This window comes from Microcaecilia unicolor, chromosome 5 (genome assembly GCF_901765095.1).
Source record: "Microcaecilia unicolor chromosome 5, aMicUni1.1, whole genome shotgun sequence".
In the NCBI taxonomy this organism is placed as follows: domain Eukaryota; kingdom Metazoa; phylum Chordata; class Amphibia; order Gymnophiona; family Siphonopidae; genus Microcaecilia; species Microcaecilia unicolor.
The window spans coordinates 307,023,211-307,051,011 of NC_044035.1; the positions used below are offsets into that span (position 1 = coordinate 307,023,211).

The following is a 27,801-nucleotide window of genomic DNA, read 5'->3' on the forward strand; positions in this document are numbered from 1 at the left end:
GTGGGTCCGGGGATCCTGTGGATCCCCAGGACACTGTGGCAGCCCGGGCTGCTTGACTCTGATAAGGGAGGGCTGGAGCCTTAACCCTAATGCCAGCTCTGGGCTGGCATAGGGTTAAGGTGCTATTTTGCTCCTACGATCATAGCACTGTTCTCTGGTCATAGGGGCAGAATACAAGCACAGCTCATTTAAATGTAATTTAAATGAGCTCTGCGTTATGGCTTTGCTCGGGCTCTTTCAGGCCAATGAATCATGGTAGTACAGGTAAATGCGGGCGCTAGTCCGTTGCTAGTGGCCTCTAGTGTCTGTATTTACCTTTGATCATCGGGCTGTGGATGCAGTAGCTCTAATCTGCTGAGACATTACCTTATAGCTAAGAGAAATGTCCACCTGTTCATATATAAGGAGGCAATTACAGGCAACTGCCTATTAGGTAAAATGTAATGGTATATATTTTTGACTAGCATTCTGTAATAAACACTTGGTAAACTTACACCCCCCCCCCCCCCCCCCCCCCCCAAAAAAAAAAAAATAATTAAAAAAAAAAGGTAATACAGATCTGAATTCTTAACTCCTAAAGTATATTGACAAACAAGGAATCAGGCCAATCATTATTAAACAAAAACTATTTATAATCAAGTAAAACAACCAAAAATGAAACACGAATAATTAAGAATTATGTGCAAATGTGAGGTATCTCATGAAGGAGTAAAAGACAGATGTTCTTATCAGAAAATTAGAGTGAATGCACACAAGCCCTGGTTAAGGTCCTGAAATCAGGCCACCTGTGGGTTACCCTTTAGCAATAACAGAGCTTTTATGCAACCTGGATGCAGATGTCCATGTAGAAAAGCCCTGGCAGGTCTCAGCAATACAGCAGCAGATCGGATGGCTGTTTGAAACCTGAAATGATGATGATTCAGGTTGAATGGAACACCAGTTAGTTTTGGTTTCCAGAACTCCATCTTTGTATGGTTCTGGTAAAGGCCCTGTCTCTGAAGATAAGCAAGCTCCTCCCTTTGTTGTGAACATCCAGACCTCAGAAACCACATTTTACATCACTGCAGATACAGACTGCGGTACCAACGTGGCAAGGTCAAGCTGGTCTCTGCACAAGAAGTTCAGGGTACAGTGATTCTGCAATCATGACATCAGCTAAGTAGTCCAGAATCAAGTTCCAGCTGATGAGCGAATTCAGGCTAAATTTCACCCTGCATTGGTCTCTGTTCTTGCAAGAGGTTGTCAAGCCAAGCTTGGTAATATAGCTATATAGGCAGGGGCCTAGCCCCCTTACACGTAGAAGAATTGTAGCAAGAGGTCAGTCAGTTTGCTAGAGTACTTTTGCATACCAGTCTTGTTTAGATCGAACAACATGAACAGTTAAGTTGCCACTATCAATGATTACATTACATTACCAGAGATTTCTATTTTCTCACACCAGAAAATAGTTTGAAGCGGATTACAATATCAGAAACCAGTACAATAAATGGGAATTTACAATATTATAAATCGTAGCATAATAGATAACCCTCACTGACCTCAAAGTACATATTTCCTGAAAAGGACTGCCTTAAGAGATCTACAAAAAGTTATATAAGAGGAAAGAGTAGTAGTAGAAGATGGCATAGCATTCCAAATTTTTGTAGTTTGATAGATAAAAGAATTAGAAAACATTTTCTTAACGGACAATCCTTTAAAAGAGGGCAAAGATAAATTCAAGTAGTTCCTGGTATTATAGATCAATGTTAGTAATATAATCAAAGGATATAAGTACATTGGAACAAAACCTTGGACAAGTTTAAGTAACAGGCAAAAGCCCATTTACAGTCTAGAACAGAAAATTGGAAGCACTATTCTGCATTCAGGTGTAAAGGTGTAACACCTTAGGTAAAAACTTGGGATGTGTCTGAAGCATAGTGAAGAAACTGGGTAAATGGTTCATACAATACCATTGCTTGAAATTCACTAACTGTCCTAACTCAAATGATTTATTATTATTATTATTAACATTTGTATAGCGCTACCAGACGCACGCAGCGCTGAACACCTGACACAGCGACAGTCCCTGCTCGATAGAGCTTACAATCTAAAAATACAGACAGACAAAACAATTAAGGGTGAGGATAGTACTGGGTGAGAAGGAACAAGGATAGTGGAATTGAGTAGTGGTTTGCTACTAGGAAGCTCTAGAGTACCAAGGGTGGGGCGGTGGGGGTGGTCCACCCCGGGTGCAGGCAGCAAGAGGGTGCATGGAGCAGTTGTGCGGCTGTCTACTCTTGCCAGTTCCCTGCACCCCCCCCCCCCCCCCCCGACATTACTTCCTGTTCTGGGGCAGGAGACCGTGACTACTCCGTGCACCCTCAAGTGGTGAGGCTAATGTGCTTCGGAGGAGAGGTAGGTGGGTGATGTGCCGAGAGGGGCGTAGTGGCGACCTGCCCCGGGTGGCAGCCAACCTAGGTATGCCACTGCTAGGAAGAGTACTTTTCAAGTTAGGAATTTGAGATACACTATTTCTAAAGGATCAAAAGGAGGTTTCATGAGAGAAGTAAGGACTGTATTCAGATCCCAAGTCACACTGGGCTTATAATGGAGGCTTTACATGAAGTAGGCCTTTCAAATGAGCAATCAGCTGAGATTGTGAAGATGGAATGTTATATACTGAAGCATGGTACACAGAGGGTGCACTGAGATGGCCTTCAAACCTCTTCCATCAGAGTACAAGACAATACAGGTGGTATGTGGTAAAGTAGAATCCTCATAGGAGGACATGTAATAGGGTCATGGCTGTTAGCAGAGCACCAGACTGAAAATCTTTCCATTGAAAGCATACATCTATGTAGTGGAATGCTGAGGAGAGCAATCAGGATGTCCTGAATGAGATGTGGAATGCTAAGAGTAGAAGCTAGAGGCTTCTTAGTTTCCAGACTGAGGGCTAAAAACTCAAGGTCTGGATGAAAACATCAGCCCTCTTGTTATGTGTTTGGTGGTGGGAACTGGAGCAGCTTGCAAGGAGGTAGAACTGCAGGGTTCTGGAGAAGAGGGAACATGTTTTGTGGAGGCCAGTAGGGTGCTATGGGAATCATTATGCAACAGCTTTGCTGAAATATGTATAGTACTCTGAGTATGAGTGGAATTGGAGGGTAAGTGCAAAGAAACAACCAAGTCCATGGAATTGCCAGTGCATCTGTTGTGAGATGTAGAGGGGAAAGGAATAGTAGAACTGTAGAGAGGAAGTTTTACAATCTTTGCTTAAAATGACTAAAGTCTCTGCCTGGCTTAAAACAAATCTGGTCTTTCTTAATGCCTCAAAATGTGAATCCATTTGTTTTTCTCCACCACATGGCTTTATTCCTTCTCCTTCTCTCATTAATAACCAACCTTTCACTTTCAAAGAGGCCATCAAGATCTTAGGTGTCATCTTTGACAACAAACTCACTTTAAAACCACAAATCGACTCGATCATCCAATCCTCATTCTTTTCTCTTTACAGTATTTGTTTGGTATGCCCATTCCTTCTAATCTCTTATTCGCCCTCTCGTCCTGGCTTTGGTTATCACTCATCTTGACTATTGTAATTCTCTCTATGCCAGCATCTCACTTCAGTCCTTCAAGTGCCTACAGGTCATTCAATCCATATCTGTTAAGATGCTCTACAAATCATGCCATTTTGACCACGTTACCCTCCTGCTTAAGCTTTAACATTGGCTCCCAGTTACGGTTCGTGTTGCTTTCAAAAACTACTCATGCTAGTTTACAAATCACACTAGTATTCTGCCCCTGCCTACCTTCATAAACTCCTTATCCCCTACACTCCCCTCCGTTTCCTTCGTTCTACTGACCACAACCACCTTCGGCTTCTGTCACCTTTGGAACTCAGTCTTCCTTCTTCATGCTCCACCGCTTTTTGCTATGTTTGCCCAAAACTGTGGAACACATTTCCACTTCACATTAGGAACCTACCTGTTTACTCAAGCCTTTGCTTCAGATTTTCACTAGGCTGTTTTTTTTTTGGGGGGGGGGGGAGAGGTTCTTTCTTCTCTCAATCTTCGCCTCTCTCATTTTATTGTATTCCAAACCACTTTGAAGCCTAGAACAGTCCATATGGTGGTATATCAAGCAGAAATAAATAATTTAAGGCGTTGAAAGAGGGGATCCTTTGTAAGGTCTGCAGAGTTTGTTGGGTAACTTATTCTGTGAACTGGGTATGTAAGTCTGTATTTGGATGTGGTTGGCAATCAGTCAAAGATCCAGCTGCTTCTCAGCAGAGGCAGAGAGCCTGAGCCCCCTTAATTTTTAATGTAAAACATCATTACTTGATTGTCCAAATTACGACAAAGGAAATATGAAAGCAGCAAAGGAATGCTCATAAGGCACACAAGATTGCCCTGTGTTCCAAGTGATTAATATGAAGAATTGTCTCGTATCTTGACCATTTGTGAATGTTGATTGTTGATATGAGCTCCCCACACTCAAGTTGAGGCATCTGAACTAAGGAATAATTGATACAGCCATGGTGCAGAAGAAATGTCCACTCTTAGGTTGGGTTTGTTATGTCTACTACCATAATAGGAAAGTCGGGAAGGTAAGTATGGAGGAAAGAGGTGTGTATTAATTCCACTGAAACTTGAGATTGCACTTAGGATGTCAGTTTTAGATGAGCCAATGGTGGAATGATGTAAATGATCACAGCCATGTACCCCAGCATCTGTAAATAAGCTCAAGCTGTGGCCTTGGTTGCTGATTGTATGGTATGATCATGGTTCATGAGCATTTGGATCCCATGCTGTGGAAGAAAGGCTTTACTACTACTACTACTACTACTTATTATTTCTATAGTGCTACTAGATGTATGCAGCGCTGTACACATGAGCATGAAGAGACAGTCCCTGCTCGACAGAGCTTACAATCTAATGCTTTAGGCTAGATGGTATCCAATACTGCTCCTGTAAAGGAAGTGGTGTTGTTGGGTGAAGTATGGACTTCAGAATGTTGACAAGGAATCCCAGAGACTGTAGAAAAGTAATTTGTCTTCTGTAGGAGAACTAGTAGAAGGCAGTCATTCAAGTATGGTAGCCTTACCTGTGAAGGTATGAGCTACTACCATGAAGCTTTTCAGAAACACCCTAGAGGCCAAGGAAATTCCAAAGGGAAGGACTTTGTACTGAACATAGTTAGATTGAAGAGTAAATTTCCGAGGTATGATTGTGTGTTTATACATCTGTCCAATCCAGTTTGCACATCCAATCTCCTTTGTTAAGCAATGGAAGAGTGGAGTGGATAATGGTAATTCTGAATTTCTCCTTGAAAACTAACAGTTAAGTTATTTGAGACTGAGTGTAGAACACAAGCCTTCTATCTTTTTTTTTTTTTGGCATGAGAAATTATTAAGTAGAAATCTCAGTTCTGGGATGGGAGAGCTTCTGTGGCCTTGGCTTGAAGAAGCTGGTAGACTTTATCCTGCAACTATTGAGGTGGTTAGAAAGAGGTTTGGTCTTTGGTTGAGAATGATCTGGGTATAGCTGTTGAATCTTTGATAGTATCCTGTTGAGATAACTGATTTCCTTAAATCAGTGAAAAAAGTGAGTAAAAATGTTTGTCTTAGACCCTTGTCCAACAAATATGGTACAATTTTTACCTTTGATAGGGCTTTATTGGCTTCAATCTCTGATCTTATGTTTTCATCAGGACAATTTCCTGCTGAGACTGGTAGTATAATATTGACACCTATTATAAAAGACAGCTCTAAACCTATGGATCTATGCTCCAGTTATAAACTGGTTGTCAGCATTCCTTTTTTGGCTAAAGTACTGAAACTTTGGTGGCAGCCAGACTTCAGGAATGTTTGGGCAAATTAATATACTTGATCCAATGCAATCAAGTTTCAAAAAATATAGTACTGAAACCTGTTTACTGGCACTGATATTGGAACTTAAGACTATTCGTGAATAGTCTTATATAACAGCATTTTTTATGCAGTTAGATCTAATTCTTTTGATTGGTGGACCATGATCTTCAGTTGCAGAAATTAGATGATATAAGAATAAGGGGATCTGTGCTGTCTTGGTTCTATTTTTTTTTTTTTTTTGGGGGGGGGGGGGGGGTTGAAGAATAGATGTTCGGTTAAATTGTATACTGAAATTTCCATGTTGTCCAGCAGATCAATCCAGAGACTTGCGGTTTATACCCATCTTCCAGCAGGTGGAAATAGAACACCAGAGTTCTGCCACATAAGACCCTGTGCAGCAGCCTCACTTTCAGTATTCTGTCTAGCAGGAGGATGGACAATAACCTGTGCATCTCTTGGTTAATACTGGCTCATGGCCTGTCCCACAGGTTCAGTTGAGCTTTGGGGTTGAGAGTCCTCTGGGGTATATCTGGTGGTGCCAGGTCTGTTCCCACCTTCCTCCCCTCTGCTGTTGCTGTGCTTACCTGCTTGCGATTGAGAAAAATAGGGATCATCTCCTGCCTATGGAAACAAAAACAAAGAAAGCCTGACGCCGGCTGAGGCCACTTAAAAAACAGCCAGCAGTGCTATTTGGCAGTTGGTTGAATTTTCTTTCATTGCTCTGCCTCTGCTAACATCAGGTTGACTGTATTTTGCTGTGCTTTGATGGCTACTCCCGCCAAAACAGTTAAGCACTGCTTCTGGTGTAGGAACTGGAGAACAGCATCGGGGATTTGCAGCATGTGTACTCATGCCTCTTTGCACAGCCCTCCATTGGCCGAAGTTTCTGCACCAGGGTCATCAGCAGGCTCAAGGGGGATGTTTTGGCAGGCTCCGCAGTTCTCCCCTCATCCTATGCGTTGGCGGCCGCCATCTTTGAGGCATTGACACGCCCTGAGTCAGTCAGGCTGTGTTTGGATTCCTCCCCATCTGATTAGCTTTCTTTCATGGGGGTTCCACAACCTTTCTACAATGCTGGTTTCGGTGATTTTTTTGCAGTGGGAGCTGAAACTTCATTCTCAGAGTTTGTTCTTTGATGCAGCCCTGCTGTTGGCGTCACACATAGAAGGAGAGTTGAATGTTCAGGCAGATTTTTTCAGAATATATTGGATCCCAACAGAGTGGGAATTCTCCTTGGAAGCCTTTCATCAGATCACGGCCCAGTGGGGAAATCCGGTGTTGAATCTGATGGCCTGGAGAGTCAACACCAAGGTTCCTAGATTTTTCATAAGAAAGAAGAAATGTGGTGAGGAGTCCAATGCATTTCTTTATATCTTCCCACCATGGCCAATGGTTGGCTGGATTCTTGGCCGCATCTTTCATCATCTGGGACCAGTAATTCTGATGGCATTGGATTGGTCCAGAAGGCCATAGTAACCTGATACAGTTGCAGGTTGGCAGCTCACTCCAGCTGTTGGGCCACAAGGGTCTCCTGGTGCAGGGTCCAGTGATGATGGAGGATCCCTCCTCCTTTGGTCTTACGGCCTGGCTCTTGAGAGGTCGAAATTGAGGAAGAAAGGTTATCCAGAGAAGGTAACTGTTACGTTACTTCTATGTTACTCCAGGCAAAGAAATGGTGAACCTCAGTTGCTTTTGTGAGAGTTTGGAGAACTTTCAAGACCTAGTGCTGTTGTCTGCATCTTTGGCTTACATTCTGGTGTTTTTGCAGGACAGTTTTGACAAGGGCTTGGCCTTGAATTCTGTGAAAAGTCAGGTGGTAACCTTAGCTTGTTTTGGGGCCTAGTCCATAAGTCGTCTTTGACGGCCCATCTAGATGTGGTTTGGTTTCAGCGAGGGATTAATCATTTGCATCCCCCCAGGCGGTCAATCTGGCCATCTTGGATTCTTAACCTGTTGCTCCAAAGGGTCCCATTTGAGCCCTTGGATTGGCTCTCCTTAAAGGATCTTAACTCCAAAGATGTTTTTTCTAGTGGCCATTACTTCGGCATGGTGCATGTCAGAGTTGCAGGCACTATCGTGTCGGTACCTGTTCCTCCAATTTATGGAGGCAAACAATTTATGTTATGGATAGTTGGCAAATCTAATCTCTTCCCCCCCCCCCCCCCCCCCAAAAAAAAAAAAAAAGTCAGTGGCCCTTTATACTAAGGTTAGAAGTTTGGGGGGTTTGGATTCAGCGAGAAGGGGAAGCACAAATCTATTCTATTGAATCATTAGTTTTTCTAAAATTATGTTTTTTGCATCATAAGAACTTTCTTCCAGTGGAAAATCTATAGAAAATGGCATGTGCATTTGTGGATTATTGTAACTCATATTTGGAAGATTCTCAAATTGCAATAAAGACGTGAAATACAGCTGCAAGAATTGTATTAGGGAAACAAAAATGGGAGAGTATATCTCTTTATTACGACTGTTACACTGGCTCCCAGTAGCTGCATGTATTGATTTTAAAATCTTATGTCATACTTTCAAGTTACTATATGGTGACTATCCTCTTTATTTGGAAAAAATATTGTTACAAAATTTGGCTTAGGAAATAAAATAATACATTTAAATAAATTTGAACTGCCATCAGCATTCATGTTTAGAAATTAGCTAATACAGAAAATAATTTTGGTGCAGCCATGCCAAATTTAAAAAATATTTTTTTTTATTTATAACCATTTAGATTTTTACAAGCGATAAAACAACTTGCCAGAAATACAGAGAAAGTAATATATAGGAATTATTTCAGTCAGGTAATTCTATTCTCTTCCTTAGACCACTAAATAGGGAGAGTGAAACAAGACAAGGAGATCAATTAAACAGTAAACAGAAAAAAAAGTGGTATTAATCTGATTATCCCCAGATATTACTCGTCTAATTCATTATTCCACATTGATCATCTGGTTGGCTTCTTCAAGGCCAATACGGTATATAGTCAAATCATTTCATTGAAAACATACTTATTGTCCAATATTAATTAGAAATAATACATCTGATTACATTCTTTCTCTTTTAAAAACCAGAAGTTAACAATACATATACTTAAGTCTCTAATTCAAATCCTACTGATTAAAGTAATCCCAGTTTTCACAGACTTCACTCCTTTTAAAGTAATAATTGAGGAAATATTTCTGAGGAAAACTTTAGGAGTCATACCCAGAACTCTAGGAAAAACAATAATCTCGATATTAATCATCTACTATAATAATTTCCACTGCCAACATTCTGAAGCTGACTCCGTGGCTTCACTGAAGTGAAGGGTTTGTAAGGTTCGTTAGGTTCGTCAGTCTGTCGCCATCTCTCTCTGTCCTGCCCTCGCGTCAAAACGTGATGACGTCGAGGGCGGAACAGTGAGAGGCAAGGCAACCAACCAACGTGTTTCCTTACTCCTCCCCCTGCCTGGGAATCAGCTGTCAGTGCGCCGCTCCCTGCCACTTTGGAGCAAGTGGCAGGGAGCGGCGCATGGCACCACAGAACCCCCCCCCCCCCCCCCCTCGGCACATCACCCAAGCCTCCCCCCCTGCACATCAAATACCCCCTCCCCACCCGAAGCACATCAACAACCCCCCCCCCCCCCCCCCCCCCCGTTGCATCAAACCCCCTCACCACCTGCAGATGCCAGTAGTAACACTGTCCAGCCGCTGCTGCTTCTCCTGTTGAGCAGCAGCGGCCGCTACAAAAAGAAAAGAAGCGAAAAATGTTTTTAAACACAGCCCAAATCATTCGCAAATGCCCGAGTCTTAGAACGCAGTCTCTGCAGCCGCTCCTCCTCTCGCCTGTCACGTCACTGCGCTCCTCCGGGGTCTTACTCAAGGGTTAGTGACGTGGAGGCGAGAGGAGGAGCGGCTGCAGAGACTGCGTTTTAAGATTCGGGCATTTCCAAATGATTTGGGCTGGGTTTAAAAACATTTATCGCTTTCCTTTTTGAAGCGGCACCTGCTGCTCCTCAACAGGAGAAGCAGCCGGACAGTGTTATCACTTGCAGCTGTGGGTGGAGAGGAGGGTTTGATGCACCGGGGGGGGGGGGGGGGGGGGGGGGAAGGGGAGGGTTGCTGGACATGGGGGGGATGGAAAGGTCGCTGGACATGGGTAGCTGCAGGGGGGGCAGGGGGAGAGGAGTGTCGCTGGACATGGATGGCCGGAGGGGGGGCAGGGGACAGGCAGGTGGGGAGGGGTCCTGAGACCAGAGAGGTGGGGAGGGGGACTCTGCGAGAGTGGGGGGTGGGGGCTCACACTCACTCACTGTCTCTCACATACACTCTCTGACACACTCCCTGTCTATCACACTCTATCTCTCTCTGTCTCACACACACAGACACTCTGTCTCTCACACACTCTCTCTCTCTCTCTCACACACACATGCTGTCTCTGTCTCTCTCTCATTCTCTCTATGACACACACACTCCATCTCTCACACACACTCTCAAACATGCACATTCCGAGGAAAACCTTGCTAGCGTCCGTTTCATTTGTGTCAGAAATGGGCCTTTTTTACTAGTCTATAATAATAATCATTTTATTATTCAAAGTTTCTGGTCTGTTATCATTTTCAGAATCATAACCACTTCTTGCTCATGTAGAATCATTTGTTATATCAATTTTTCACTCTGAAAGGGTTCAGTTAAATTGTCCATGCAACTCTCTAATAAAATTATATCTGAAACAAAATTATTTACTGCCACCGTTAGGTCTCTTGCGCCTTCCAGATGGTATTCAGTGTAACCTCCACGGGAGCCAAAAGCTCCAAGTTGATTTCTCTTAGGTGTTTAGGAGTGGTTCCGCCGATTCGGGTTCTGCTGTAAACGTCCTCAGTTTCAGCATATGCCTCTAACTTACTCCTCCACGCCTTTTGACATGGTGGTTGAATAATTCGGGAGCGATGGTGTTGTTTTTTCAAGGTCCAAGAGCGTCGATGCTCCTTCGCCGGCGCTAATCGAAGGACTCGCCAACCCTTTCATCTGTGGGCAGTTCGTCGCGCAGCAGTCCCGCACTTGCTGCTCAGGGGACAAAACGTTGGCCATCGGCGGCTGACCGCTGGTTGTCCTCTTCCTCTCAGTTAAGGTAACTGCAATTGCAGAGAGGAAATTTACGTAAAGAATACGAAACTTCAGAGGGCAGCTGGGCCGTTGGGCATACAAACTTCTGGTGGCCATCTTGCCACTCTCCCAGTTTGGGACACTCCTTGTCTGGTTTCTCCTCAGAGGCCTGTCTGATATGGGTAACCCTTCAGCATAGCCCTCTGAATCATTGAAACACAGAAGCCCCTCCACCACTACAAGGTGGTGTCCCTTCGGAGGGGAGCCATGCCAAATTTATGGAATTCTATGTCACAAGAACCGAGGTGTGAAACAGACTATTTGAAATTTAGAAAGGAATTGAAAACTTGGTTGATCTAAACTGTTTAGATTTTTGTAGTTAAACAGAATATAAATGTTATTATTATTATTAATTATTATCCTTCTAGAATTAAGGATTCTGTGCCCATTGTAGTAATCTGAAAAATGCAAATCCCTACACCCATACACAAAAACTTAACTGCAAAGAAACCATCAGCAGTATCTTGTTTCACATGAGCTGCCCACTCAGGTCTCACTATCTGCGTCCCTCCCCCCCCCCCCCCCCCCCCCAAGATAGTCGGAGATAAATAAGATAAGTGCGTTAGTTTGATACTGAAACTTAAATTTTTTTAAGTAACAAGTTATGAGATGACTATATTTAAATTGAATTGTATGATAAAGAATATCAAAGATAAAAACAAGAGGGCAATTTAACAGAACCAATGATGAGCAGAAGTGAGCCGTGAGTATACGGCTCATGTGAAACAAGTCACTGCTGATGGTTTCTTTGCAGTTAAGCTTTTGTATATTGTCGTAGGGATTTGCATTTTTCAATTATCAACTCTACCCCTGCTGACCATATTGCCCTTCTACTAAATTAATTGGATTAATTGTAGTAATCTTCCAAGCCAACAGAAAAAATTGAACTTTGCCTTGCACAGAGAAGGCAAGATGGATGTTTTGTAGAGACAGGAGGAGAGGAACCTAGTTAAAAGGAAGGTGACTATTCAGGTTAGGCCCTCTGTCTTTGCTTTGACTTAGAGGCAACTGTACACTGAGCCTGTTGAGATTGTCTCTGGTATTAAAATCTCTTACGATGATGATAACCACATCTGTATTGGTTGAACGAAGTGTGTCTGACAGAGGTGGTTCATGTGAAGGGTTGAACTGCTGAGAGACAGTGAAGAGTGGAGCAGCAGTCTTTAATCATATCCACTGTTTCACCTTCTTTCTAAAGAGGGAGTCTCTCTTACAAGGCGCATCAGCTAGCTTGGAGCAAGAAGCTCACAACCATAAAAATAGCCACACTGTGTCAGACCAATGATCCATGTAGCCCAGTATCCTGCTTCCAACAGTGGCCAATCCAGGTCACAAGTACCTGGCAGAAACCCAGTTTGTAGCAATATTCCATGCTACCAATTCCCGGGGCAAGCAGTGGCTTCCTCCATGTCCATCTCAATAACAGACTATGGACTTTTCCTTCAGAAATTTTTCCAAACCGGGTTTAAACCTAGATATTCTAACCGCTGTTACCACATCCTCCTGCAAAGAGTTTCAGAGCTTAACTACTCTGAAAAAGTATTTCCTCCTATTTGTTTTTAAAGTATTTCCATGTAAATTCATTGAGTGTCCCTTGGTCTTTGTACTTTTTGAAAGAGTGAAAAATCAATTCACTTATCAGGGCAGCTTATGATTCAAGGGAATCATAAGCTGCCCTGATAAGGTAAGTACCACATCATCAGCCTCTGCTAATACGTAAAAACGTGTTAGTATAGGAAGGGGGGGTTGAAAGCCCCCCCCCCCCCCCCCGCCGCCGAGTTCGCCGCTGCCGCTCCCCCTCCAAGTTCCCCTCCCCCCCCCCCCGGAGCCGTCGCCACCCACCTTCCACCCGGTCGAGCCCTCGCTCTGCTATTGAAACAGCGAGGGCACGCAGCACACAGCTCTGCTGCTGAGCTGCCGTGGCCTTCCTTCTTCTTCTCTGCCTGTGTCCCGCCGTCATGTGACGTAATGTCGTTGAGGGCGGGACACAGGCAGAGAAGAAGAAAGAAGGCCGATTGCAGCTCAGCAGCAGAGCTGTGTGCTGCGTGCCCTCGCTGTTTCAATAGCGGAGCGAGGGCCTGACCAGGTGGAAGGTGGGTGGCGGCGGCGACTCCGGGTGGGGGGAGCATTAGCGACGGCGGTGTCCCTTGCAAATGCGCAGTAGAGACCCTCTCTGTTCCGCCCCCGTCATCACGTATTGACGCGGAGGCGGGGCAGAGAGGGTCTCTACTGCGCATTTGCGAGTGAGTACGACACTCGCCATTTATATATATTGATGGAAACCAGCTGCTCTTCAACAGGTGAGAGAACTTGCCTCTTCTGAAAAATGGAATGCATGTATTTAAATATATATATATATATATATAATTGGTGTGCACTTGATCTCACACATACTTCTCCTTGAAATACGTCCCCAAATGGTTCATCAATTGAGAATCATTTTCAAGGGACGTATTAGAATCCCAGCATGTTTTGTCTTCCCACATAGCTGTTTCTGCCACTAATGAAGAGAGTGATGCCTGGACCTTGTTATAATGTAGAGGTGCTTGGACCTTATTTCATATTCAGATGTCTACAAATAGGCTAAATAGAAAGTGAATTCTGCCACATAAGGAATTGTTGGTCCTTAAGCATGCCATGAACAGATATAACTACTGTCTGAGGGACATCTGTAAATTGTAAAAGACCAGAGACATCCGATCTAGGTTCCATTTCCTGCTGAAGGGGAAAAGGAATGTCCTTATTCATTTTACTGAAAAACTTTGGGTATGAAGTGTCCTGCTATAGAGACTTATGCTACGGTGGTGGAGGAGTAGGGTTAAATGCAATTTCTCTAGGAGATAGTTGGGTATCAAGAAGATCTAGGAGAATCTCAGTATTAGACAAAAGTGAGTCTTGAGAGAATGATGGAAGCAAATGAGTTAGCTTATGTTCGAGTCTAATGAAAACAGACAAAAGGATCTGAATAGATTGCTGTCTGCACAGGAGTAAGACCAGAGGAGTGAGATAGCTCTTTAGGTCATGTCAGGGAAAGAATATCAGATGGATTTTGAAATATTCCCTTCACAAAGTGTGTAAACATATTTTGAAGAAAAGAGAATTCTTAGGCTGCTGATATGTTGTAGACGAGGAAAATGTTGTCCCCGGTGTATTGTGCAGAGGAATTCATAGTGGTGGGACAGTCTGCACTGAGCAGGTCTTTGACAGTATCTGGTGGCTCAAGAGGTACTGGCACCGCTCAGAGAATGAAAGTGCAAACTCCTCCTTTTATTGGTAGGAGAATCAGCACTGGTCTGCTTTTGCTTCATCCGTGTTGTGGCTGGAGTTTGTGCCTGTCTCTGGTCAGGCATCTGCAGGCACTCTGAAAGAGACTTCATTATGAGCTTGGGTAACTCGAGGGCATCCTCTCTTTTGGCAATTGGACTCTTAGGGTCACTGCACCTAGAGGTTGATGGTGCCTCCACGGAAGATTCTCGATGGGTGTGTACAGGATAAGTGGTTTCTACATAGAAGAGGTCTTTTTATGTGAGATTTTTCTAGGAGAAGCTTCTCAGCATCTTAATGTCCTCTTAAGTGATTTTGACAGTCTGTTTATGCTCTTGGTGGCATTTGAGCACAGTATTTACAATCCTACTTTTGTCCTACGAGAGGCATTAATATGTGCGTCAGTTCTGGATTTTTCTGCCACATTTTGGGTTTGTAAGGCAAACACTATCAAAAACAACATTGAAAAGAAACAAACAGGAGATCTTTGTTTTGTATCCATGCAGCTGTGTGGCGAAAACAAAACTGATTACCTCTGTGTGGGAAAAGCCATGTATGCTTAGTTCTGAGCTGTGGGAGAACAGTTCTGTCCCGCCACTGTGAAATGATGTCACCCACTTGTGTGCCTAATTGTGTGCATGTCAGCAGAAAAGAAATGGTCTCTTTGGAAATATAGACAAAGCAAATATACATACATGTAGTATAATTTTATAACTCTACATGTGCAAAAAAAGTACACTTATATTTGGGCAGCTTTCAGCAGATTTTCAAAATGAAATTATGCCTGTACTTCTGTTTTCAAAATTATGCTGGGGAATTGATACCCCTATATTTACACTTCTTCTTTATCAGGCGCACATTTTTTTATGTGCATATGGTCAAATTATCAAAAGTATAAGTATGCACATAAATGGAACCCCCCCTCCCCCCGGCCCCTGTTCTCAGGAATTGCTTCTGAGCATTCTGGGTAAAACTCCATATGTACAGGCAGTGCATGCATAAGTTTACCCATACATTGAGCGTTATACAAGTCTCTCTTACCCATAGAAACACTTTCGAAAGTTACCTTCTTGATAATTACTACATACTGTCTCTTCAGATATATGCAACAACACCAATTAGCAACTTTATGGCTATCATTGTTACAGCTCCAGTTCTAGTGATGGTTGTATTCTTTCTTAACAGTGGTGTATATGAATTATGGACCATTCAGTTCCTATGCTCCAGTCTACGACTCGACGTTTGCAAACATCAGCAAAGATGATTCTGATTTGATCTATTCAACTTACGGGGACGATTCGACCCCTCAGGGGTATTCCAGGTAGTCCACAGCTTTAGTAAAGTGGGTTATTTGTCAGTAACATCCTAAAACAATTTCTGAATTCTAAGACTGTAAACCATGTGTACCCAGAGGTGAATATGAGTTCTACCTTTTGTTCAAGTAAAAGCAGTGTACTAAACAAACATTAAAAAGAACCATTGACGACCTGTTGGTAGTGTGATTCACTACACTCCCCTGGTTTCTTCTCACCACTTCTTAATGTGTTTTGAATATCTGAACAAATTCTTTGAAAGAATTTTTTAAGCCATTCAGTGAACAGGAGAAACATATTGAAGGTTCGTGCAATTGATACAAGGACTTCTTTTTAAGAGTGAGTTTTTTCGTATGGAGGCAATATGTTCTGGAGGCAGTATGTTCTTTCTCTCTCCCATATTGCAGCTGTATCACCCCTCCTTATTCCCCAATTCTGGTCTGACATTCTGCTCTCTGCATCTCCATGTTGCTAGTTATTTCCTCCTCCCTTAGTTCATGTGCACATCCCTGAAATCTACCCTTTTCCTCCTGCTAGTGTCACCTGCTCAAGCCGTTCCTCCTGTAGTGTAGAAAGTATAGGGTTTGGTCATGTCAGCAGTAGAAGGTAAAGGGCCAGAATACTGGCTTCAGCAGGGCAACAAGACATCAGAAAGGAGAGGTCAGTTATATCAGCAAGAGGCAAGTGGATGGGTGGGTCAGGGAGAGATTGGCATCAGATTTTGCCAGATCCAAAAATTCCTTTAACCATCATGGAATCTGCTTTGTTTTTAACCTAAATATATTCACACCACTCTAGTAATTTTGAATGTCAGCTTTTGTCTTCAGCATTCCACTGTCTATGGCTATGTTGCCCCCTTTTCTCCAACAGGTTCCATAGACTCACAGGTGGGCCATATGACCACACATAGTTCAGAATAGAATGAAAGACAGAGCTTTTACTGCAGGGTTCCCCACACAGAGGTGGCCCACAACTTCTTTTGGTTTCCTTTCTTCTGCTGGCCTGTCCAGAATTCTTCTAACTTTTTCAGTATTCAAGCTCATTTTTCCTCTTGAGCTTGGCCAGTTATTTTCATTTTCTTAGCTCCCTAGTTAATTTTTTGTAATCAACCTTTTATTAGTTTACTTGATATTTTGGGCTAAATGAGCCACCTCCTTCACTCCCTTTGTTTAGTGAGATATGGAGCATCAGGCAGACCTGTGGTCATTTTTTTCTCTTGCACTTTTTTTCTTCTCTGAAATTATTTTTTTTTTGTCACCTGTTTTTCTCACCATATTACCGAACTGAGCCAGCAACATCAAGTTCAGTCTCTAGTGCATGTGAAAAACCTATCATGGCATCTATGTCCTTATGAGTTACTTTTTTCTGTGGGAAGAACCCTGACCCTGATGGCTCTGGGAGATCACTCAGTCAAGTTAAATCTAGAAGGGGAGGCCCTAAGCCTACCTTACCAGTGATCTCAAGTCTTGAAGGCATGAAGCGCAATGGTTAGAGCAGTGGGCTGAGAACCAGAGAAGTTAAGTTTCAAATCCCATTATGCTGCTTGTGATCTTGGGCAAGTCATTTAACCTTCCGTTGCATAAGGTACAAACAGATTATAAGTGCTTAGGGGAGAGGAAAATAGCTATTGTACATGAATGTAACTTGCCTTGAACTACTGAGAAAGGCATGAGCTAAATTCAAATCCAGTTGTGTTGTGAGAACCATGTGGGGCTTCCTTCAGGTGAAAGCTCACAGTGTGTCATGGAGCATCAGTGTTTTCCTAACCCAGTTGCTACTACCCTGCTTTGAACCTCTGAACTCTTTGGGCTGGAATACCTGACCTGAAATCTGCTTATTTGGTGGCAGTGTTTTCAAGTCATAGAATCAATGAGCTGCAGATCCTACTTACCTATCCACCTTAGTCAGCCTACCACTATTCTTTCCTAGGTCATACCCTAGAAGGGTGTCTCAGCTTTCTACACTTTGGATTACAAAAAGCTGTTATCTTTTTATCTGATGTAGATTCAGGCCTTTAAAAAATCAGCCAACTTTTGTTTTATTTGATCCTTATAGACCTAGCAGTGCAATGACAAACTACATTATTTCTAGTTGGGTAGTAGACAGCACCATCTTTTGATATGTTTGTGCAGGACTGACCTTAGAGGAGCATGTCAAGACCCATCATGTAAGGGTCATGATGATGTCAGTTACACATATAAGATTTACCTCTCTGATTCCATACAGTGACATCACATCATTGTCAGGATAGTACATTTGGACTGTCTGTCCTCCTTGGCCTCTTTTTTTTTTTTTTTGTCAAATTTTATCTCATTTAAAATTTAAGCTACATTCAGTTTGGGGTTGAATTTTGAAATATAACCCATAGTATTCCTAGCCTTATTAATAAACTAAATGAGCCTTTTCACATTAGCACAATGATGGAGTAAAATTAACTTGGATTCCATCTCCATAAAAAAAATCAGAATAGCAGTATGAATCTGGAACTCCACCACATGTAAATGGGAGCTGGTGTAGTCACAACTCCTTCAGCATGGTGAACTGGTACCACTGAACTTAGAAAACAATACTGGGAATCTAGGAAAACTTCTGTACATGAATCCTCTCATCCTGCAATTATAAATTTCATATGCCTACTTCCAAATTTGTGGTCATTCATCTTCATTCAAGTATATTTATAGTTCATGGTTCCAGTTTGTCATGTTTTCATAGAGAAAGAAGGGTTATGATGGGTGGGCTGACAACAAGGCTGGGTCTTGTTCTTTTCCTTTTTGCATTGGCAGTGGATCTGCATAGCCACTGATGGTGATGCCTAATGCGGCCACTTTCTCAGTCCCATAATTATAAATTATGAAATATTGAAATTTTAATGGAGTTGTGAATACACCAGCTCCATTTACATGTGGAGGAGTTTTAATATCCTAATGAGATATTTAGGGATAGAACTGGACAAAGCAAAAACTGAATATTTTATTTATGCAGACGATATCTGTGTTTTGTTTGCCTTGGTAACAAATTATAAAAAAGATTGTGAAGGCCTAAGAAGTTGTCTAAACTTAGTGGAAACTCGGGTTTATTCCCATAAACTCAAATTAAATAAAGATAAAACTAAATTTTTATGGTTCGGCCCACCTGATAATATTAGAAAAGAGCCATTACTATCACTGGGAAACAACTTTGAATTTGAAACATTCCTCCGGGTTTTGGGGATTTTAGTCTATAGCTTACTGTAGAACACTAGGTTAACAAGTTGGTGAAAAATTAATTCAATATGCTTAAAAAATTGAGAACCATTTGGAAGAATTTTGAGGAATTAGTTTTTCGGTTGATTGTACAAACACTTATACTTGCACATATTGATTATTGTAGCATAATGTACACAGGATGTACTAGACTTCTTTTTCAAATACTGCAGCCTGATTAATATATAATGCAAGTCACTACAACAGAGTCTATCTCTTACTCCTGAAGCTTCATTGGCTTCCCATAGAGGCAAGGGTTAAATTCAAACTTTGTGTTTTTATATTTAAGATCTCATATGGTCAAGTTCCGATGTATCTGATAAGTCTAATCAATTTAACTGTAATTAGACAATTCTATTCATTATGGAACCAAAAGCAACTTAGTTTTCCATCTTTGAAACCAGTTAAGCTTTATGGTCATTTTACGTCGTCCATTTCATGCCAAGGTCCTCCTATTGGAACTCATTACCAGTCTCTATAAGATTTGAGTCTACCTATTGTCTATTCAGGAAAAATCTGAAAACATTTCTATTTCAACAGTTTATTACTGCAAAAGGACGTTTTGTTAATTTGTGTTAAATGATTTTGGATCACGTATATAGCTAAAACCAGATTATATGTTTATCTAGGTATTGTCCTAGTTGGTTAGGAAATTATTAAAATCTGCAGAGAACTTAAGTAATTGTGGACTTTCCCCCAGATTCTATATGTGACTTAAGTTGTGCATATTCTTGATTTGCGTGCGCAGTTTAATTAGTTAAGAAGCCAGTCAGCACCGATAATTGCCATTTAGCAATAAACTATTGACACTAATTGACATTAATTAAAATTTACGCACAGAACTGTCTAACCGTATTCTATGGCGTGTTGTGTGTAAATTCTAAGTTGCATAGTTGAAAAGGGGCATGGATTGGGCGTTCATGGGTGTTTCTAAAATCTCTGCACATGGTTATAGAATACACCCGGTCTGCGCATAATTTAGGCGTCAGCATCTACACCAAATTTTACTTGACATATCTGCCTGTGACTAAATTTATAAACTGCACAGAAATGTATTCTTAATCTAGGTGTATTTTGTTTCTGCGCCAATTTTTTAGGCACGATATATAGAATCTAGTCCTATAAATCTTATAACTTAATGTAAGATAATTTAACTTTTATCTTTGTTGCCAAACACTATTTTACTAAATTGTATCGCAATGGTCACTTCCTGAATGATGTGAGACCAAAACTAAGTAGAGGGTGACACAATACTCTCAAGCTGGGAGAATGCAAATACTAACACTTTATTAGGCACCAAACTGAAGGACTCGACACGGGCCTTTGTTTCAGTGGAAAACCGCCTGCCTCAGAGGTCACAAAACTTAATGGAGTACACTTGTCTTTAAATGGTACCTATAAACTGTATACGTGCAATGCTTAACTCCTGTCAAAAAAAAAAAGGCAACTTTCAAAAATGCTTTCATCACAAAGACATCTTATGATGTCTTTGTAACGTTTTTTAAAGTTGCCTTTTCTTTGGTGGGAGTTGACTCTGCTTGGTAGCATTGCACATATGCCACTTATAGGTACCATTTGAAGACAAGTGTACTCCTATCGAGTTTTGTAACTCCTGAGGCAGGTGATTTTCCGCCGAAACACAGGCTCGTGTCAAGTCCTTCAGTTTGATGCCTAATAAAGTGTATTTGTATTGTCCGTGCTTGACAGTCTTGTCACCCTCTACTTACATTTGGTCTCACTGCATTCCGTAGAGGGCATCCTCCTGTTTCCCTACGTTTTCTGACACCTTCCTGAATGATGACCTTTTGAAAAGAGGGATCATCCAGTTTTTTAGCATTATTGCCATAACACTTCCTAATATTAGTTATATTTTCTATATAATAGTACATTTGTTTTTGGACTATTTGGAATAATAATTGGGGGTCCTGTTTTTCCCAGACACCGCATCTGTCTTTGTTCTAGGTCTAAAGTGCTGGTATATATAAATTTAGATCCAGGACAAAGTACATTTTTACTGACTTTGATTCCACCCAAAATTACTTCCAACTCCACGACTCTGACTCCACAGCCCTGCTTCTGTGAGTAGTGAAACATCTGTGCCCTGACCGTAGGTGGACAGATTGAGCTTCCTTAACTGGGAAACAAGACCAGTGCTGGGCAGATTTCTACTGCACTTGAACTGGCAAGGACAAATCAGAATCAAGTATACTTATCGTACCATATACTATGAATTTATCTTTTTGGACAGACTAGATGGACTGTACAGGTCTTTATCTGCTGTCATCTACTATGTTACTATATATGTAACTGTCTTCAGAAAAGAAAAAGTTAGTTATTTGAAGACAGCAGCTCACCAGTGTCAGCCTCATTCTTTCCTCTGGGAATATTCTGTCTCTTCTCATGAACTCAACTAAGACAAGAGCTTAATGAAACTGTGACATTGCAGCAGCACAAAGTCCCATATATGTGCAACAAAGACTCTGCGAGGTCTTGCATGTAGTGTCCTGTGACCCATTGGTGGAATGATGTTTTCTGGGAACCTCTGTTACAAATAATCAACTTGTCCACTTCATATAAGGAGTTGGCACCAATACTACTACATCTCTAGGAACTGCATGTAGTCAATTGAAAAAAAAAATCTAGTCTTACACCGCCAATAAAAGATTGTGTAAAGTTGTATGCCTCTCTTCAGACAGAGTCTAGTTCTTATTTTATAACTCTCTTTAGTATCCAGAGTTTTTTGGCAAAGTCTCAGGACCACCCATATGGACTAGCTGATAGTTTGCTAGATGCTTTGACCAACGGCAGCCACTCCAGAACCCTCCAAGACCTTGAGCTGGTAAGATGTGATTTCAGCTGTAGGAAGATAATAGCATCTCTTGAGTATACCATGTTTTCTATTTTGTTCTCCTTTATCCAAATGATTGACTCTCAGCAAAAAAAGACTTGAAGTTCCTTGAATACTGATTTCTCCCTGTCACTGTTGTGTAATAGTTATTCTCCAAGGACAAGCAGGCTTCTATATTCTCACAGGTGATGCTGGTCCGCATCTCCCGGTCTGGCATTTTGCCAAAACTAAAAAGAACTTTGTGGAGTGCGAGCCGTGCTCCACCGTGCATGGGCGAGTGCCTTTCTGTCCGTCTCACAAACGCTGTCTCCTTAGTTCTTTTTTTTTTCTGCATGAGAAGAAGGTGCTGTTTTTGTCTTCTCACACGTCTGGTCTGAGTGCTTTCTTTTTTGTGCCTTCTGGCTGTTTTTTTGTTGATTTCTTTTTGGCTCTTCTCATAAGAATTGTTTTTCTACCCTTGCTTTATTTTCTTAGTACGTTTTGCCCGGTTTTAAGTTTTCTTAATTTTTCGTTGTCACCTGGCCAGATTTAGGCCCTGACTTCGGCCGGGTTCTTTCTTTGGGTTTTCTCTGTGCCTTGCCCCTTTTTTCAGGCACCATCGAGTCATTTGATTTAGCCAGTGAAATTTTCCCATCCACGTCCACGCAGATTCCCAGTGGCTTCAATCGCTGTACCCAGTGCAATCGAACTATCTTGAAGAAGGACACCCATTCTTGGTGTCTTGGGCCCAACCATAGCCCTGCTTATTGTGTTCGCTGTCTTCATATGAAGAAGAGGACCCTGTTTTCCCGAGGGTCTCAACAAGAGAAGGTTTTTGGAGTCATGTCCAGTTCCTTGGCATCGAGGTTGGAGGCATCGACGTCAAGCATCTCACCGGTATCGGGAGCGTCGGTAAGCATGGCTGCTTCAAGACCCTTAGACAGCTGCACCTCAACCGGCACCCCAGCTTTTCCCGGTGTCGGCCCTTGATGAGCGCATCCGGGCTTTGCTTCCAGAGCTGCTGGATGGCCTCATGCAGCGGTGTGCATCGCTATTGGCAGCGCTTGCGCCTGCCATACCTCCCGTTGCGGCCCCGCCTGGCCCTCAGCCTGCGGTGCAGCCTCAGACGCTGTCCTCTTGCAGCCCCTGTGTCGACTGCCACCCGAGCTGGCATCCCCTCAATGTCGTGAAGGAAGCTTCGCCGGAGTCGAGATGGGAACTGATTTCTCGATGCTGCTCTCGAGGGCACGGTTCCTCAGCATCGAGACAGGTTCAGTCTCGGCAGTCCCATAGGAAGATACTGTCCGACACCGAGGAAGAGCGCTCATGGGATTCAGAGGAGGATCCCAGATACTTCTTCTCAGATGAGTCTTATGGGATCCACTCTGAACCCTCTCCTCCACCTGAAAGGAGACAGTCTCCTCCGGAGAACCTTTCATTTCCATTTCCTGTGGAAGTGGAGGATGAGCCCAGGGCAAAGATGCTTGAGGTCCTGGACTATGCATCTCCTCCTAAGGAGGCTGTGACTGCCCTTCTCCACGAGGTACTGAAGGAAGTTCTCTACAGGAACTAAGAGTCCCCTCTGTCGGTCCCTGTCGTGCCCAAGAAGATTGACACCCAGTATTGAATCCACAGTGAACCTGGTTTTGTTAGGCCTCAGTTACCTCACAATTCCATGGTGGTGGAGTCCGCTCTCAGAAGAGCCAGGAGTACTAGGGACTATGCCTCGGCGCCAATAGGCAGAGAAACTAGAACCCTGGATTCTTTTAGGAGGAGGATGCTTCAGTGCTCCTCTCCAGCATTCAATCCTACCAGCTGTTCACGAGTGTCTACTTGCGAAACTCGGTGAGACAGCCATCAGACTTGGTGGATGCGCTCCCTCCGGAACACACCGAGGCTTTTCACCAGTTGGTCAAGCAGGCATGTCGAAAGTTCATGGCCAGGGGCATTTACAACACTTTGGATGTGGCATCCAGGATTTCTGCTCAAAGTATAGCAATGCACAGACTCTCATCGCTGTGTGTTTCTGACGTGGAACATTCTGTTCAGCAGAGGTTGGTGGATACTCTTTGGGGGGGGGGGGGGTAACCTTTTTGGAGAGAAGATTGAGGAGGTTGCTGACCAAATCAAGAAACACACTGATACAATCTCTTCTCTCTCCCACTGGGCGTCTTCTGCATTCACCTGCTCAGCTAGGAGGACTTTTGGCAAGCCCAGGAGCACTTCCTACTACTATTCTAGGTGTAGGTACACTACTGCGGCTCACCAGCCTACTCAGGCTCAGCCCCAGCGCGCTTGTTTACATCAACAGTGTGTGTCTAAGACCCATGCTGCTCCCCAGGCAAAGCAAGAGATGGGCTTTTTACTGGCTCAAGCAGATCATAGCCACAGTAAAAGTGTCCGTTCCGGACAACTTGCCGATTGGGGGGGGGGGGAGGCAAAAATGTTTTCACCAAAGGTGGCCTCTTATAACCTCCGACCAGTGGGTTCTTCAAATAGTTTGTCTCAGATACGCCCTCAGTTGGCATATCAAACCTCCAAATTGCCCAAATTTCTCAGCACAGGCAGGCATTTGCAGAGAAACTTTCCACCCTTCTAAAAGCCCATGCGGTCAAACCCTTTCCACCAGGGGAAGAAAGGCAGGGATCCTATTCCAGGTTCTTCCTTGTGCAAAAGAAGACAGGGGGATGCGTCCCATCCTAGACCTAATGGCCCTGAACAAATTTCTAGTCCGAGAAAAGTTCAGGATGGTTTCTCTGGGCACCCTTCTCCCAATGATTCAGAAAAACGATTGGCTATGCTCTCTGGACTTGAAGGATGCATATACTCATATCCCGATACTTCCAGCCCACCGGAAGTATCTTCGATTTGGCTGGGAACACATCACTTTCAATATCGCTTGTTGCCTTTTGGCCTCTCATGAGCTCCCAGGATCTTCACCAAGTGTCTAGTGGTAGTTGCAGCATCGCTACGCAGACTGGGAGTCCATGTGTTCCTGTATCTTGACAACTAGCTGGTGAAGAGCATCTCAAAGGACGGTACTCGGAAGTCCATGCGGATGACTATTCGGGTGCTAGAGCTACTAGGGTTCGTTTTAAACTACCCCAAGTCCCATTTACACCCTTTCCAGCGATTGGCGTTCATAGGAGCCCTGCTTGACACACAGGGTTCAAACCTACCTGCCCTTGTCTTGCTGGTGTCCCAGGTTCGAGCCTCTCAGCAGGTCACAGCTTGGCAGATGCTGAAATTGCTGGGCCACATGGCTTCCACAGTGTACATTATAAACATGACACATCTTCACATGAGATCAGTTCAGTGGACCCTGCTTCTCAGTGTTATCAAACCACAGGGAGTCTAGAAGATGTCATTCAAGTGTCCCCAGAGCTTATACGCTCTCTTCAGTGGTGGACAATTCAATCCAATTCGACTCTGGGACTTCCATTCCAAATTCCTCAGCCACAAAAAGTGCTGACGATGGATGCATCTTTCCTGGGATGGGGAGCTCATGTAGATGGGGTTCACACTCAAGGAGCTTGGTCCTCCCAGGAAACAAATGTTCAGATCAACCTCCTGAAACCAGGCAATCTGGAACACTCTAAAGGCTTTCAGAGATCAGCTGTCTCATCAAATTGTCCTCATTCAGACAGACAATCAGGTTGCAATGTATTACACCAACAAGCAGGGGGCACTGGTTCATGCAAGATGATCTGAGTGTGGGGAACCCCCTCAGTGGATCTTTTTGCCACTCAAATCAACCAGAAGGTCCCTCAGTTCTGTTCCAGGCTTCAGGCCCACTGTAGACTAGTGTCAAAGCCTTTCTCCTCAGTTGGGGGACAGGTCTTCTGTATGCATATCCTCCTGTACCTCTAGTGCAAAAAACTTTGTTGAAACTCAAGTGAGACCGCAGAACTATGATTCTGATTGCGCCATACTGGCCGCGGCAGATATGGTTCCCTCTTCTCCTGGAATTATCCTTCGAAGAACCGTGGAGATTGGAGTGTTTTCCGACCCTCATCACACAGAACGAGGGGTCACTTCTACATCCCAACCTCCAGTCTCTGGCTCTCACAGCTTGGATGGTGAGGGCCTAGAACTCGCTTTCTTGGGTTTTTTGGAGGGTGTCCCCTGAGTCTTGCTGGCTTCTAGGAAAGATTACACTGTTACTCTTTTAAATGGAGGAGGTTTGCCATATGGTGTGAGAGCAAGGCCCTAGATCCCCTTACTTAGCCCTACACAGACCCTGCTTGAATACCTTCTACACTTGTCAGAGTCTGGTCTAAAGACCAGCTCTGTAAGGGTTCACCTTAGTGCAATTAGAAGGTAAGCCCATCTTTGGACAATAGTTAATCGATTCATGAGAGGTTTACTTCTGTCAAAGCCCCCTGTCAATTCTCCACCAATATCATGGGATCTCAACGTCGTTCTCACCCAGCTAATGAAATCTCCTTATGAGCCACTGAATTCCTGCTATTTGAAGTACTTGACCTGGAAGGTTGTTTTCTTGGTGGCTGTTACTTCAGCTCGTAGGGTCAGTGAACTTAGTAGTGGATGCACCTCATACTAAGTTTCATCACAACAGAGTAGTCCTCACGCACCCTAATTTCCTGCCGAAGGTGGTGTCTAGAGTTCTATCTGAACCAGTCGATTGTCTTGCCAACATTCTTTCCCTGACCTCATGCTCATGCTGGTGAAAGCAACTTGCACGCCTTGGATTGCAAGAGAGAATTGGCCTACTACATGGAGCGGACAAGGCCCCACATACAGTCCACCCAGCTTTTTGTTTCATTTGATCCCAACAGGATGGGGGTCGCCATCGGGAAACGCACCATTTCAATTTGGCTGACAGATTACATTTTCTTCACTTATGGCCAGGCTGGGCTGGCCTTGGAGGGTCATGTCATGGCTCATAATGTCAGAGCCATGGCTGCGTCGGTAGCTCGCTTGTGGTCAGCCTCCATTGAAGAAATTTGCTATTCTGTGACTTGGTCTTCAGTCCACACATTCACATCTCACTACTGTCTTGAGCAGGATACCCGACGCAACAGTCGGTTTGGGCAGTCAGTTTTGCAGAATCTGGGGTCTAGAATCCAACTTCACCCCCTAGGCCCATTTTATTTTGTTCCAGGCTGCACTGTCATTCAGATTCTATATAGTTTCGTGTTAATCTATGTTATGTCCTTGCCATTGCGAGGCCCAGTTGACCAATGTTTGTTGTTTTCGGTGAGCCTGGATGCTAGGGATTCCCCACTTGTGAGAATATAGAAGCCTGCTTGTCCTCGGGGAAAATACGAAGATACTTACCTGTAGCAGGTATTCCCTGAAGACAGCAGGCTTCATATTCTCACAATCCCTCCCACCTCCCCTTGGAGTTTTCTGTTTGGTTATTTTTGCTTTGCTTTTTTTTTTTTTTTTTTGCTTTAATATTAAACTGAGGAGACCACTTTGCGCGACAGGCGGGAAGACACTCACGTGTGCGGTAGACTGTGTCTCGCGCTCTACAAAGCTCTTTCTTTAGCTTTGGCAAAATGCCAGACCGGGCGACGCGGATCAGCGTCACCCACTGTTGTCCTCGGAGAATACCTGCTACAGGTAAGTATCTTCGCTTTGTTTTAAATTGTCACACAGTTGTAGATTTGGGCTGGGGAGGGTGTCTGATTTCCATGTGTTTTCCCAATCAACACTTCTATTATGGTCAGTTCAAACTTGACTGTAATTTTCAACATGTAATTTAATGACACACGGTTGTAGTAGGGTGTGAACTTTAAGTTAGCAAATATTTTGTGGGTTTCTGCATGTGTCTCACAAAGTAAATGTGATTTCTTCCTCTTTGCAGGCTGGTGCTGTAAGATTATGGTGGTCATGAGAGTTGACACAGTAAATAATGTGGCAGTAATTTTTTGAAATGTTGTTTACCCAAGGAGCTCTTGAAAATTATTTTCAGCCCTCTCCTCCAACTTCAGCAGCTGTAATAATAATTGAAACAGAATAAAAAAACGTTGCAGCTGTGCAAATACCTCTTCAGCTGTCCAGCACTCGGTTTGCTTGTATTGACCGAAAGTAAAGTCTGTGCCTGTAGGAAGAGAAGATAGGGAGGGTCGTTTGAGACAGCCAGTGCCCAGCACTAACTAAACTGGTTTTCTCAGGAAGGCACAGATCTAGGTGTGCTTTGTAG

The 27,801-nt window shown here is 43.3% G+C and overlaps 1 protein-coding gene across 1 annotated transcript in view; it reads left to right on the forward strand.

Moving 5' to 3' along the window:
• The window catches only part of BRD7 (bromodomain containing 7), a 113,775-nt gene that overhangs the window by 64,212 nt on the left and 21,762 nt on the right, over nt 1-27,801 (forward strand). Inside the window, 2 exon segments of the mRNA XM_030204348.1 lie at nt 15,433-15,568; nt 21,530-21,641. Of these exon segments, the coding sequence (XP_030060208.1) occupies nt 15,433-15,568; nt 21,530-21,641 (248 nt within the window).